Source organism: Echinops telfairi, unplaced genomic scaffold (assembly GCF_000313985.2).
Source record: "Echinops telfairi isolate 266 unplaced genomic scaffold, ASM31398v2 ScPeMD7_23;HRSCAF=83, whole genome shotgun sequence".
In the NCBI taxonomy this organism is placed as follows: Eukaryota; Metazoa; Chordata; class Mammalia; order Afrosoricida; family Tenrecidae; genus Echinops; species Echinops telfairi.
The window spans coordinates 11,461,413-11,475,676 of record NW_022103920.1 but is presented as its reverse complement, the minus strand read 5'-3'; the positions used below and the strand labels follow the sequence as shown (position 1 = coordinate 11,475,676).

At 56.3% G+C, this 14,264-nt stretch overlaps 1 protein-coding gene across 1 annotated transcript in view; it reads right to left on the bottom strand.

Moving 5' to 3' along the window:
• Positions 1-14,264, bottom strand: part of SLC35B4 (solute carrier family 35 member B4) — a 21,300-nt gene that overhangs the window by 2,489 nt on the left and 4,547 nt on the right. Inside the window, exons 2-8 of the mRNA XM_004707819.2 lie at positions 10,921-11,034; positions 8,629-8,731; positions 7,250-7,299; positions 4,959-5,040; positions 4,707-4,767; positions 3,123-3,232; positions 1,409-1,484 (exon numbers count right to left, since the gene is read on the bottom strand). Coding sequence (XP_004707876.1) covers positions 1,409-1,484; positions 3,123-3,232; positions 4,707-4,767; positions 4,959-5,040; positions 7,250-7,299; positions 8,629-8,731; positions 10,921-11,034 — 596 coding nt within the window. The remainder of the gene's footprint in view (positions 1-1,408; positions 1,485-3,122; positions 3,233-4,706; positions 4,768-4,958; positions 5,041-7,249; positions 7,300-8,628; positions 8,732-10,920; positions 11,035-14,264) is intronic.

Here is a 14,264-nt window from a genome sequence, read left to right as displayed (position 1 = left end):
ACGGACCGTGCCCTCGGTCCGGTCGGCGTTAGCATGTACGGACCAGGCCCTCGGTCCGGTCGGCGTTAGCATGTACGGACCGTGCCCTCGGTCCGGTCGGCGTTAGCATGTACGGACCGTGCCCTCGGTCCGGTCGGCGTTAGCATGTACGGACCGTGCCCTCGGTCTGGTCGGCGTTAGCATGTACAGACCGTGTCCTTGGTCCGGTTCTGACAAGGTGGAAGGGGGACTGCAGTCGCCCAGCTGGCCTATTCCTTTTCCAAATTAATTCCTCAACACTCATCAAGGGCCACAACAACGTTCCCGTCCATTACTAGGAATCGATTGTGGAAGGTCCTGCATTCTTGGCCATACTCCTTATTTGATGGAGAGACTGTGGATCCATCCAGATGCCCAACAGCACGAGACAGGGGCCACGCGATGGGGATTTCACTTGTATCTCAAGAGGCCTTTTCTGCTCCGCGGACGTAAGTGTTCCCGACCCTACATTCATCTACCGGTGGCTACCTCTCTTTCAACACACGGATTCCTGCACCCAAGAGCAGACCACGGCAAAATGCTCAACCTGTGACCGAATTTCTAGCGCGCACAGGACCGCAGGTGGGTTAACGTCTCTGCAGTTGTCCCTTCCTGAGGGGAGACTGGGCTGTAAGCAAGCTCTGGAAGTGGCCGTTCCCTGAAGCCCCTCTTGCTGCAGGTGGGAGCAGGGCCACGATGCGCAGAGCTTCCCTCAGGCAGAGAACAGTCACCTGTGAACGCAGGCCCTGCCTGGCCAGCACTCCAGGTGATGCACTGTGAGCCTCGCCGTCACCCATGACTCTTGGGGCCTGTGTGTTCTTCTGCCGGGTGATGCTCTATCTCTATTGGTCAGTAACCAGGCCACGTCAGTTAACTGCTTGCAGGCCAGTGGACAGTAATGCGCTGTCCAGTCACCTTAGCTGGTAATGCCTGCCTTCTAGCAGTCATGTGAAATGACTGCAGACACCCAGCCTGGCTGGTTGGGGCCGGAGAGAAATGATCACGTATGCTCCCGCTCCTGCCCCAACCAGGCAGCTCTAGGGCCCCGGCGAGCCGGGGCAGCTCTGGCAGAGAGGGGAAGGGGGCAGAGAACTGGCCTGCTGTCCCACAAGATCCTCACGGTGCACTACTCCCACTCGGCTGCACTCTCAAACTCCACACATTCCACAGAAGGTAATGCAGAAGGCTCTGGAACAGGGTTTTCTCGCTGCTACGATTACGATGGCAGCAGTCCCTTCCTGAGAGAGAGGTAGGCAGACAGGGGCCTGTTTCAAGAAGGGCGGGCGGTTTGGTTCAGAGCCTGGAAAGCCCAGCGGCTCGGCGTCCATCCGGTGGAGACCCCGCCTCAGCAAAGCCCCAGCCGGCCGGCCCATGCCGAGCCCCCACTCACCAGACTTGTTGAACAGCAGCGCGTGACTGTAGATGTCCGAAGCCAAGAAGAGGAAGCCGGGCAGTGGGAGGGCGTGCTGCAAGGAGGGAGAGATGGCACACGAGCTGTAAGACCAGACGTCAGACACACTCGCTCGGCCATGCTGTTTGTGACAAGCCAGCGGAAGTGTCTGTGGCGGGCAACCAGTGCTTCTGGTGACCAGTCACATCTGACCCACGGCTACTCGGTGGCCCCTGCGAGGCTCTCGTGGCTGCAGCCTTTCAAACACAGTTGCCAGGCCTTTCTTCCGAAGCACTTGCCTCCGGGTGAGTGCAAACTGCCCACCTCTTGGAGATGCCACCTAGGTATACTGAGGCCCGGCTGCAGTTCTCGCCCTTGGGGTCTGCTGCCTGTCGCCAAGCACAGGAGCGGGTGGGGTGGGGGGCACAGGGCAATCACGGCACTCCTGCCCTGAGGACTGGCTGCACTTCACTATCACGGAAACGCTAAGCGGACACCTGACCCAATGCTGTCAAGTCAAGACCAACCCACAACAACCCTGCTGGACAGGGTAGAACTGCCCCACGGATTTCCACGACAGTGACTCCTTCCGGGAACAGGAAGTCTCATCTTTCTCCCTTGGAGAGGCTGCTGGCTTTGAACTGCCGACCTTGAGGTTGGGAGTCTAATGAGAAACCACGCCGCCACCAGGGCTCCCTGGGCGAGCATCAACAAAACCAAACCAAACCCACCGCCATAGTCGGTACCGACTCACAGGGAACACAGGACGCAACAGTTAGGCCTCATTTTTATTTAGAATTAATAATGGGGGGGGGGAATATTAGGACTGAATAATTAGGAGGTTCGTGAAAGGCACATTTCACGGAGTTTAGGAGACTCGAGGGAAAAGATTTGAGGATGAGGATGAGCATGAGGTCTGGGGAGCAGGCAGGAAGAGGAAATGTGTGGACAGGGATGGACGCACTCAGGAGCAGCCTCCCCCGCCTCTCCCTACCCCCATGGCGGTAACTGACAGCTCAGTTACTTTGCATCAAGCTCTGCTCTGGCAAAGAGAGGTGAGCCAACGAGAATGCGCCTTTGTTTTCGCGCCAATCCACCATCTCAAACCGCTTGTTTGCAACCTCAGTACAAAGGATTAGAGGCTCAGCCTGGTGGGCAAGAGGGAGGGTGGAAGGCTGACCGGACTAGTGGAGGAGGGTAGGGTCCAGGGCCAGACCCTCCCCCGACACCCCCTCTCAAACCACCCACCCCATCCCAGGCTCCCACAGCAGTGCTACCCCATTCCTACTGATGGGAATGTGGAGGTGGAAGCTCCTTGTCTCTTGGGGTTGCCCCTGGCTAAGACTCATGACCCTGGCTAAGAAACATCCGTCACTGGTCATGGGACCATGGGACCCATCTGGTGGCTCAGAAGGCACCCTGGCCAACCGGCTGCCGCCAGGTCAGTGCCGGTGGCCTCACCCTGTCGAGCAGAGCTGCTCCGCAGGGCTCCCAGCGACTGGCTCCTTGGAAGCAGGCTGCCAGGTCTTTCTTCCAAGGCCCTGGAGCCTCCAGCCTTTCCTGCGGCCATGTCCCCGCAGTCTAAGGTCCCGGTGCACCCTGCGGGTCTTGCAGGGATTCCTCCACTGCCCGGGAGGGGTGGCACCTTCACAGGAGGCACCACTCCATGACGCCCCACCCCTCCCCCCGTGCCGTGTGAGCCCGTGCTCCTTACGTTATAAAACAAAGCCTCCTTGGAGTGCTTCCCAAATTGCTTATACAGCGTCTCCTGGAAGATGCCCATCCTGGCCGACATCAGAAGTGCAAACGTCAGGGCCCCGATACCTGAGAGACAGAGAGCCAGTTACCTGGTGCTTACCCCTGGCCAGTGGCTGTCCCGAGGGAGGCACAGACACTCGCCCATGGCCCGAGCAGACCCATCATGCCATCACCACCCAGTGTCTCACCGTCCTCCCTATCGAGCTCTGCATCCCTTTCACACCCACGAGGGTCACGTCCAACACGAGGGAGCTGGGACACAATTAGTGCAAAATCCCATTCTTCCACGTCTGCTTTCCCAGGAACTTGTCCAAGCTTGCTCATATATACTGTATCTTGCTCATTGTTCCTCTCTCTTTCCTGCACTTCCCTTCATGTCATTGCACAACACCCCCCACCCCGCCAGGGGCTGCCCCCCACTTAGATGTCCTATGGCCCGGGCACAGCTGGATAGTTCCCAGCGGCCTCAGGATTAAAACCCATGCACAGCCTTCAGCACGAATCCATACGCAAAAGGCTGCCATCTCTCCTTAGGATGAATTCTCCCGAGTGGAATGGCTTGAGTCAGAGGTTGTGGACATCTGAAAACCTCCACACACACCCCCATCCCACCCCTAGGAAGGCTGGACCGATGTCAACCCCTCACAAGGGAATGGCTGTCTCTTGCAATCACTGCCACTGGGAGAATTGCTAATGATCTCGACAATGAGAGCGAGCAAGGATAAGAAGGGACTGTAGTTATGTTTCAATCTGCACTTTGGGCGAGCCAGATATAAAACTACTGAACACTCACACACACACATACCCCCCTAAACTGCATGGTCATATCCCCATCAATCTTCCTTACTTGGTGAAGTGTGTCTCCCATAGCCCGTAAGGAGCTCTTCTCTATGTGATAAATAGCACCCATAAGGAGCTCTTCTCTATGTGATAAGTAGCACCCTTCAAAGATAAAGTAGCCAAGCCACCCACGTCTCCTCCCTGCTCAGTTAGCCTCTACCTGCTCCTGCCTCCAGGGCCAGCACCTGCACAGAGGTGCACCTCTCAGCGCACCGGAGGTGAGAGCAAAGCTCTCTGACAGTGGTCTACCGCATTCCTCAGAGACCCCCTGGACTTTCAGAAACTTCCGCAGGGAAAGTCTGAGGACCAGCCAGGTTTGGGGACACTGTCCCATGGAAAAGCAAACTGACGACGTCAGTCCGTCCAGGACTTGGGGACGGTCCCTTGGGAATACACAACGTCCACCGCCCTAACCTGCAGAGGTGGCTACTCTTGGGCCAGACCACACAGTGGAAGGCACCGTAGACGCGCCTCTGTACTGGTGGCAACCAATAACATGTGGCCCGGAGCGTGGGCAATTTCTTTTCTTCTATTCTCAAATATCTCCTTGCGTTCTGAGATACATGCTCTCGGGAGGCCCTCTCCTCCCCGGTCTAATTTGTTTAGCCAAAGCGTCTTGCTGAGAAACGTGGCCCTTAGGAGACAGCTGGGCAAACAGGGCTGCAGGAGCCACGAGCTGCGCTGTAATTACTGCACTTGCCTAGTAACCACCATGCAAACGCCTGGATGCCGTCATCCTCGCTCACGCTGGTCTGGGATGTCTAGGAAAAAAGGGACAACATGACAGGCAGGGATCAGATGGTCATGCAAGATGCTTGGGGGGCGGAGGGTGAGGGGCCAAGGGTGTGTGTGTTCATTTCCTGCCCCATCTCTTAGAGGCTGAGGCTGGACTCCCTGTGTTATATGCATGGCAGAGGTGAGCAGAGAGCATGGTGTGCAGACTCATTCTTACCACTTGCTTGGCTGACATGAAAGTGCAAATGAATATCCCCACAGACACCAGGGAGATGGAGGTGTACTTGAACACGCTGTATCTGCAGGGAGAAGAGCAAAGCGCCGTAAGGACCCACAGATGCCGAGGTCTACGTCGTCTGTACAGTCAGAATCCACAGGAGTAGGAATCACTGCACACACGACTGTCCGAACCCCTGGGCCCCGTCCGCGTCCACAGGAGGCAGCAGGTCAAGACGCCGGCCTATTCTCGGTCACACACACCCCTGGGGTCATTCAGAAACAGCTTCTCGTCAGTTGTTGGCTAAGAGTTGGCTTCATCCAACAACAAAATTGAAACCAACCGGATATGACATTCCATTTGGTTCCCAAGTGTCCATCCAAATCAAAACCTTAACTGGGAGCCCCTGGGCTTCTGGTCGTGGGGGGTGGCAGACGGGAGTCTCAGGAGACAGAGTACTGGAGTCAAGCAGCAGGATACACTTCAACCGACTCTTTTCAGGGGAAGGGGTTGTTCAGGACAAGGCTTGTGCGGTTGGAGGGAGGAATGTTCTGGAGAACTCTCACTGGTGTTCTTCATTAACCAAAGCAGCAGCCCTCTCAGAATCTCGGTGGCCGAGCCGAGGGCCACAGGGGAGAATGAAAAGAAACACAGCTCGCAGGAAGACCCACATGGGGTTTTCCACTCAAACACTCGGGACCAACCTGGGCCCCAAAGAACAAACCGGGCTCACTCACTGCCTTCCTTTGAGTCAATGCTGACTCCTAGCACGCCTGCAGGCAGGGGAGCACGGCCCCGTAGATCTGAGACAGCAACTCTTTACAGGCGTAGAAAGCCTCCTCTTTGTCCCTCAGAGCAGCTGGTGGTTTCAAACTGCTGACCTTGGGGTTAGCCAAATGCGTAACCACTTCACCACCAGGGCTCAGAAAGTGAGTGCCTCTCTCAGTCCATGAGAGATCATGAACTGGCGACACACGCTGAAGAGGGTCCCAAGAGGCGTCGACGGATTCGAGATGAGACCCAACACCAGTTCTTAGGGGGCCAGAGGTACTTGCGAAAGGCCCTGCGTCCCTGGGGCGACTTTCAGAACACAGCACCTTCTGCACCACGTTTCTCTGGATGCCGTTGGAAGGGCCACAGGTATGTCCCAAGGTGGTGAACTGGTCATGCCAATGCTACCAGGAAACCGATGGTCGCTTCCAACGTAACCAGCCTGCACATTTCACACAAGCGGGCTTCACAGCGTTTGTGGAATTCCATTATCTTTTCACTCCATTTGCCCACAAACTTTTTGAAGCCCCTTCTTCCACCTGCTTAAAAGCAGAGAAGCTACAAGACAGACGTCTAGGACAAGGATCCTGGCCTGGGGGACAGACACCTTGGGACAGAAAACGTCTGTGACATGGAGCCTGGTCAGGCAGGACAAGCGTCCTTCTAATAACAGTGCCAATAGGACTGGGCTCTTGCCCTCTGGGTTGAGAGGGAACTGTCTAAATTACCACCGAGTAACAAAACCAGGGCTGGCGCTGGGCTCTGCTGGAGAGCTGGCATCCACTTGAACAACTGGGGCCTTACTGGTGATGGGGACCGTCCCCTGAGCAATGCCCCACGCTCTTCAAATGTGCAGAGCCCTCCTCTCCTCCTTGGCAGTGAGGATGAGGCTCCCAACGACGGGGGAAGACACAGACTTAGAAAAAGGACCGCAGGCACCTGCCCAAGAGGACCAACAGTGATGGCATCACAAAGAACTTTTCTAGAACCTTCCACCCCTCCTCTTGGCCTTTAGGCGCATAACCTAACTTCCGCAAGTCAATGGCTTTCACCAACAGCAATTTATTCTCTCCCAGCTGAGGGGCTAGAAGTTCAGGTGCAAGATGCTGGACCCAGGGCAAGGCTTGCGCCCCATGCTGGCTCTGGCATGGCTTCTCTGTTCCCGTGTTTCATCCCTGATAAGAGTCTGATTGAAGATATAGCCTGCAGGAATCCCCGCATCAGCACAACACAGACAGCCCACTCCCAGACGGGACCTTGAGATTCTAGGTGAGTTGGTCTGTTAGGTGAGCACAGTATGACAGGTCCAAGGATGCCAGGGGCTGGTCAGATCTACGCCCAGCCAATACTGGTCACCAAGTCACAGGTGGGGCCTCTTACCCCGTGGCTCAGAGATGTGTGTCTCACTGGTCACAGAGGAAACTCCCCACTCTGGGGAGAAGGCACTCGGACCACCAGCTGGTGATGCTGGTTTGGGCCGGCAGCCCAAAATGTACCACGGGGAAGAATGGTGCGCTTACCTCTTCTTCAAAATGACAATTCCTAGGATCATGTTGGCGATCAGAGAGCCCTGGAGGGAGAGAAGGGACGCGGGAAGTCAGGGCACCAGGGAGAGAGAGCCACGTGACTCCCAGTGAATGGGATCGAGGGCAAAGGAGGGAGGGACGTCGCTGGGAAGGAGGAGGTGATGGCTAAACTCAGGAAAGGTCGGCGGTTCTTAAGACAGCCAGGAGTGCAAGCCACGCAAACGGATCACGGGAGTCAACAAGACCTCCTCAAGATGACCGGCCCACTGCCACTGTGTCCAGGACCCGTGTCGCCAAGGCCACATTGTCCTCTCTCAGAGCCACCGGGGGTTCAACCCAAGGGCCTTTTCGTCAGCAGCCGAGCACTTTAATTGCCAGGCCGCCAGCTCTCGATCATTGGTTCTGGCTAGGGCTGCAGGGGCACATTAGGTAACAGACTGATTTGGGGGTGGGGGTGGGGGGGCGTGTCAGATTTTCCATCTAACTTGTTCATAACTGCTTTCAGTAAGTGCCACCCCACCCAGCTGCAGTGAGAGAAGCCATTCTCAGGAAGCCGCCCACCCCAAGCAGGTCTTTCTGGGAGCTTACTCTCCCGGTCATCTCAGTCAGGAGAACTGGCCCTCTGGGAACAGCACAGCTCGCTCACGACCATCCCAGACATGCCGCGCTGTTCTGGCTCCATTGCCTTGTGCCACGTAGCCTTCTACCATCCCAACCGCAGTCCCCGGGAGGTCTGTCCTATCTTTCAGGAAACATGTCTTTCTCCCATGGCCCTGCCGACCCACTGCACGTAGACCGCCCACCATGCACGAGGCAGAGGAGGAGACCCCCACGGGTGTGTGGGGAGCAAACTCTTTGGCAAGAGCTCCCCCTGGTTTCCTGATCTCAAGGTGCTTAAATCAAACCGGGAAGCAAACCGAATTCTACGGCAGAGGCCAAAAGGGAGCAGGAAGAAGTTAAGGAAGAGTCGCAGTGAACCAACGGATGGACGGCTGGAAGGTGCTAGCTCAGCGGTGCTCCACCTTCCTCACGCCGCAACCCTTTCATAGCGTGTCATGTGGTGGTGACCCCCAACCATCCAATTTTTCCATTGCCACTTCATCACTGTCATTTTGCTACTGTTATGAATCGGGCGACCCCTGTGAAGGGGTCGAGACCCACAGGTTGAGCACTGCTGCACTAGCTATTTCCAAGGGAAGTTGTCGTTGTCCTTTTCGGAATCGCTCCTGCGAGCTGAGGTAGAAGAGCCCCTTAGAGAGCCCCCACCTGCACCCTACACTCTGGTCCTTGGAGCCTAGACTTGGCTCATCCATCCACCTCCTTGGGGTGGGTATCTTTGGGGGGGGAGGGGCTCTGTCCACTGTGGCACTCACCGATCTGAAGATCATGTGCAACGGCATGGCGATGTTGAGGTTCAGGGCATAGTTGTTGACCACGCTGACAGTGAAGAACATGGTGACCATCACGGCGTAGTGCCTAGAGGGCAAGGGGACAGGTCACACAGTGTCGAAGACTCGCGGCAAGATGCCACACCCGCTTCCGTGAAAACCAAGTACTGCAGTAACTTCACCGTCCCACAGGACTGGACCACGGGAAGCCCAATCCTGGCCACTGTTGAGTCTCACAGCGACAGAGTAACACTCACACGGCCATCTGGCTTTCTAGGCCAGACGCTTTACTAGCACTGCCTGCCAGGTTTTTCTCCCATGAACCCACTGGGTGGGTTCGAACCAATGACCTTCTCCTTAACAGCCGGGTGCTTAACCACTGCACCACCTGGGCTCCTTGAAGGCCAAGCACACATGAAAGCCCTTTACGAGTCAGACTAGCGTGGGCGTCGCTGGGCGTGCAGAGTGTGTGTCTCAGGAAAGAGGAGTTATCTTTGAAGTACCAAACCCAAAATTCCCCGCCACCGAGTCGATGCCGACTCACAGAGACCCTCGGGACAGGGTGGAACCGCTCCTGTGCGGTTCCAAGACTCTACTAGACGGAGCCCTATCTTTCACCCGAGCAGGGGCTGGTGGCTTTGACCTGCTCCCCTTGCAGTGAGCTGCCCCACGTGGTGGCCTCATAGTGCCCAGTGACAGCCAGGTTTTGTGTCCATGGTGGGAGGTCACACAGTGACACAGCCCCATCCACTTTCAGAAAGTAACCGCCCAGGTCACCACCCAGGGCCAGAAAGACAGCATCCACAGCAGCCGTCCCCGTGGTGTACCTGGCACTACTTGTGATCAGCTAACTAATTAATTACTTTTCATGAACAGCTTTCCTTTGTTTTTTGTTTAAGGCAAACAGGTAATTGTTTCTTAATGTACAATTCTCTGTATTTAATGTTCCTAGACCTCTGGAACACCTGAAAATGGTGCACTCCCTCAAACGGGTCCTTCCGAGCACTGGTTATTGTGTTTAGTTTCCACTGTCTCTAAAGAAAGACCTGCCAAGGCTTCGAGCCCAGCACTGGCCCACACTCTGCCTGGGGGCGTTGGAAACAGCGAGGGCAGCCCTTGACTGGTAAAAAGGTTTGCACCTGACCCCGGGGTCTGTGTGAAGCGGCTGGGTCTGGGAAGACAAATGAAAACAAAGCCCCCGTAACCTGGCAAGATTCTGAGTGAACGCAGGGAGCCATCAGCGCAGAAAGGAATTACCGAGTAGACATCTGCATGCCCCTCTTGGAGCTAGAAAAGCCACAGGAAGCTTCTCATAGACACTAAGCTGAATCGTAGAAACTTGCCAGGGTCGATTGGTCCAAAGCGGGGGCAGATCAGGAATGTCCTAGGATTCCACCTAAGCCCTCCAAACCAGCGAAACGCCAACATTTTCATGCAGCCGCAAAGCAGAATGAGACATCCCCCCGGAAGCTGAATTCCGACATCCCGGGGTCTTTGCAAGTGCTGAGTTACTAAGATGGTTTCACATTTTCTAGCTTCAGAGCCAAAGAGGAGACAAGATGATCTCAGCCATAGGGGTATTTTCAGCTCGTTGGAAGCTCAACGATTCCAGAAAGGAGTTATCTCCCATGGGATCGAAGCAAGGCTTCCTGGTGATGTCACGCACCATGTCCTCAGTGTTGGCCCCTCGGTAAGCAGGCTCATGGGTGTCACAGACTCGCTCCAGGGCAGCAGGAGGCCAGGGGCCTGGGCGGAGCTGTGTGGTGGTCTATCCGCCACTGACGACAGACAGCTCTGGAATACCTGGAAGGGCATTTCCAAAGGAGATTTCCCAAACTCTTAGTTCCCCAGAGATGGTTTATGGGAAAGGGCTGAAAACCATGGGAACCGGAAGGTCTCAGGAGTCAGCTCTAAGGGACTGACAGTGACGGTGAGCAAACCCACAGACCGAGAAGGTGCCCCTGTTCCCTTAACACTTTAATCCTGGGACCCATTCCAATGTGCAGCGTGTACGTACACACACACACACACACACACACACACACACACACACACACACAGTTATCTCCATCATAGTTCATACAAGTGTTGTGGTAAGAGCTTTATCCGGAAAATAGGATCCCTGGAGGTTCGTAAGGAATACTTTCAGAAATGAACCATGACCCTGAGCGCTCTTGCGTGCATTTTATAGAAGTTGCCTCACTTGCCCTGAACACAGGTCCCCAAACTGCTCTTCTTAAGGACGGAAGCCGGCCGGCTGGCCGGGAGGAGCTGTACCTCACAGGGATGGCTGGCCGCTTTCTTCCCAGATCCGCCTCACGGAGGAAGCCTTCCACGGCGATAAACAGAAACTGGGAAAATGTCACGAGGTTCCCACAGCCTGGATGCTTCCTGGCAGACAAAGGGAAAAGGGGGAAGAAAGAGTCGGTGAGAGGCGTCACACGGTGGGTTCTGACTCACAGGCAGCATGGGCTTCAATGCCCTGGCCCTCCTCCGCTAGCCATCTCGTCCAAGACCCACAGGCCTTCCTCCCTCGGCTCTTCCTGGGCTTGGCTGGGCCCGGAGTCCGAGTCTTCTGACACAGGGCTTCCTAGACGCACGCGCGGGCAGCTCTCCTGTCAGCTGTGCTTGGGACAGCTTTCCTCCACTTGTGTCCCGTCCCGCCAGGAATCCCAGAGACTGCTGTCCAATGAAGCTCTGCTCCCAGTGTAGACAGTGGCCCCCCGGCACACGCTGGCCCTGTGGTGGGGTGGAGGGAGGCACCAGCGCACAGAGAGAGCCACGTGGTGTTATCTGTGGGGTAACGGAGAAGCAGGCATCTTGGGAGGACCAGAATGCAACTGGGTTGAGAGACACCGCCGCTGTGTGCTATGTGCTCGCTCCAATGCGTAACACAGCCGTGGCCTACGCGGGCAGTCCTGGGTTATGAACATCTGACTCGGGGACAACCCAGTCCCAGGAAGGCTAGCAGACTGACAACGCAGGGGACACACAGTGGACGCCCCTTTGCCACACGCATGGAGGCAGCATTACTCTTTTATGTGATACGGAGTCCTGGCGGGGTAGTGCTCACACGCCGGACTGCTAACTGCAAGGTCAGCAGCTCGAAGCCCCCTGCTGCTCCTCGGCAGAAAGATGGGGCTCTGCGCTCCCGCCAAGGGCTCGCAGGGGCAGTGCTGCTCTGTCCGACAGGATCACGGGGAGTCAGTTGATGGCAGGGAAGTGAGTGTGTTTACTCGTTCTTGGGCTTGACGAGGAAACGAGGGGCCCTGGTAGTGCCGGGCTTCAGCCCTCAGCTGAGGTTTGAGCCCACCAGAACCCACTCACTGCGGCAGGGGGGACAGGTGTGGCAGTCGGCCTCCACACAGAGCTCCGTCTTCCAAACCCCCGGGGCAGTCCTACTGCATCCCATGGGTTTGCTAGGCGTCCGAGCTGCTGACCGTCTGCCTTATCTTCACGGCCACCCTTTCTCTCGGAGCACTCACTAGGGTAGACGGACAAGCAAACTCCAACTCAGAGACCCTCTAGGACAGAGAAGACCTGCCCCTGTGGGCCTCTGAGGCTGTCCCTGTTTATGGGAGTAGGGAGCCTCATACTTTCCCCCAAAGACTGGCTGGAGGTTTCAAACTGCTGACTTGGTGGTTATCAGCCCGGGGGGGTAGCTCACTCTGCCACTGGGGCTCATGGACTTAAGGTCAAGGGGTGGGGGACATGCAGGGGCATCCATAGAGGGTCACGGAGGGCGTTCGAGGGGCAGTTTCATGCCAGGAGCCCGAGCAGAGGGGCAAGAAGGTTCTCTTATGCTTCTTGGCTCTGGCACTTACTCCTCCCAGGCCGCCGTGGCCCACCCTCTGGGCTGCGGCTGAACTGGCTTGAACCTTCCGGAGCCTCCCACTTGCTTCTAACGGGAAGCTAGGCCTTAGGAGGCCCAGCCGGGTCTGCGGAGGGGTGTGTGTTTAAGGTCCAGGGCCATTCCTCTGTCCTGTCCAGGGCTAAGAATTGGAGGCTGCGGGACAAGGCCGAGGCCTGTCCTTCATCACGGGAACCTGGCAGGTACCTGCAGGGTCCACTGTCTCACCTGTGAAGCAGTACAGACCGTGTGCTTGTTTCACTGGTTCACTGTCCAGTAACCGAAAGCTAAGCCCCATGCCGGCCAGAGGGAAACAGGCAGGGCGGCGGGGGCCTTGAACCACAGACCCTGCGGAGCCACCAGGGCCCCCATTCCACAGCCCCCCCTCCCCCAGCTGTGCACACTAGTGAGCAGCAGAGACAGAGACAAGAGGCACAGACTTGGGGACCAGGGAAGCCACAGGAAGCTGGCTAAGGGACCGGGGAACAGAAGCCAGAAGAGATAAGCCCGTCACCCAGAACTGGTGGCCCCAATGTCACCGTCCAGCCTACAAAATGCGAGAGATCAATTTCTGCTCTTGACATGCAGCGCTCCTGTGACGGATGCACTCAAGAAAGGAAGCCCGACCGCGGGTGTGTGCACAGTGCCCTTGCTTTGTTTTTTAAGTCACCTTGGACCTTTTAGGAGCTCGCTGGTACACAACGAGCTACTGACGGGATTATTTCTTCCCCAGCACACCCTGCTAGACACCTTCATTTTAAAACTTCAGAGTGAAGCCGTGGATCCCGGCCCCGACATCTCTCTGTGCCCCAGCAGCCACGCGCCGCAGAGGGGTTCCCTTTCCATGATCTTCTCTGTTAAAACATACACATACAGATAGACAGATAGATACAGATAGACAAGCACGATGTAGGTAACAAAGCCCCTTGGCTGGATTCAACCATTTTTCGGTGTGCTGTTCAGGGACACTGATTACATGCATTCACCCCGTCCATCTCCCAAACCGTCTCGCCCCAGACAGGGAGGCAGTGCGCCTTAGGCGGCAACTACCCGCCAGCTCCTGGCGACCCCCTTTGGTCTTAGGCATTTCATCTCAGTGGGCGCCTCCACGGTGAGCCCTTTGCGGCTCACCGGCATACGCGGCACGATGCTTTCACGGGTCACCATGCCTCTATCTGCGCTGCATCTCTCTTCGCCAACCCCTCACCAAACTCACGGCCATTGCGTCGAGTGGACTCACAGCGGCCCTTGTAGGACAGGGCAGAACTGCCCCTGGGTTCCCAGCCTGTCTAACTCTTTCCTGGAGTAGAAAGCCTCATCTTTCTCCTTGGGAGCAGCTGGTGGCTTAGAACTGCTGGCCTTGCGGTGAGTAACCACGGCGTCACCAGGGCTGAGTGGTATTCCGCGGTGCACATGGACCACATTTTGTGTGTGTAACCACTCCTTTGTTGAGACTTTGAATTTTCTCCGACAAGAATCCAATTTTTTAATTAAAGAAAAAAAAGCGCTTTGGGACGGGAAGGGTTGGACAGGTGGCTTGTGCCTTCGGGGAGTCTTATTCCAGAGGCGGGAAACTTTTCTAACTCAATTCAACATCAGGCCTCGGATGGAACTGAGAAGGAAGAAGTAATTACCGTCATTGGGCTTCCTGGGGGGAGACGCAGCCCTCAACTGACGTGTGTGTGTGTGTGTGTGTGTGTGTGTGTGTGTGTGTGTGTCAGAGGTGCAGATGGGAAGCCCCGGCCCTCTCTGGAAACTGTGCAGCCATTCT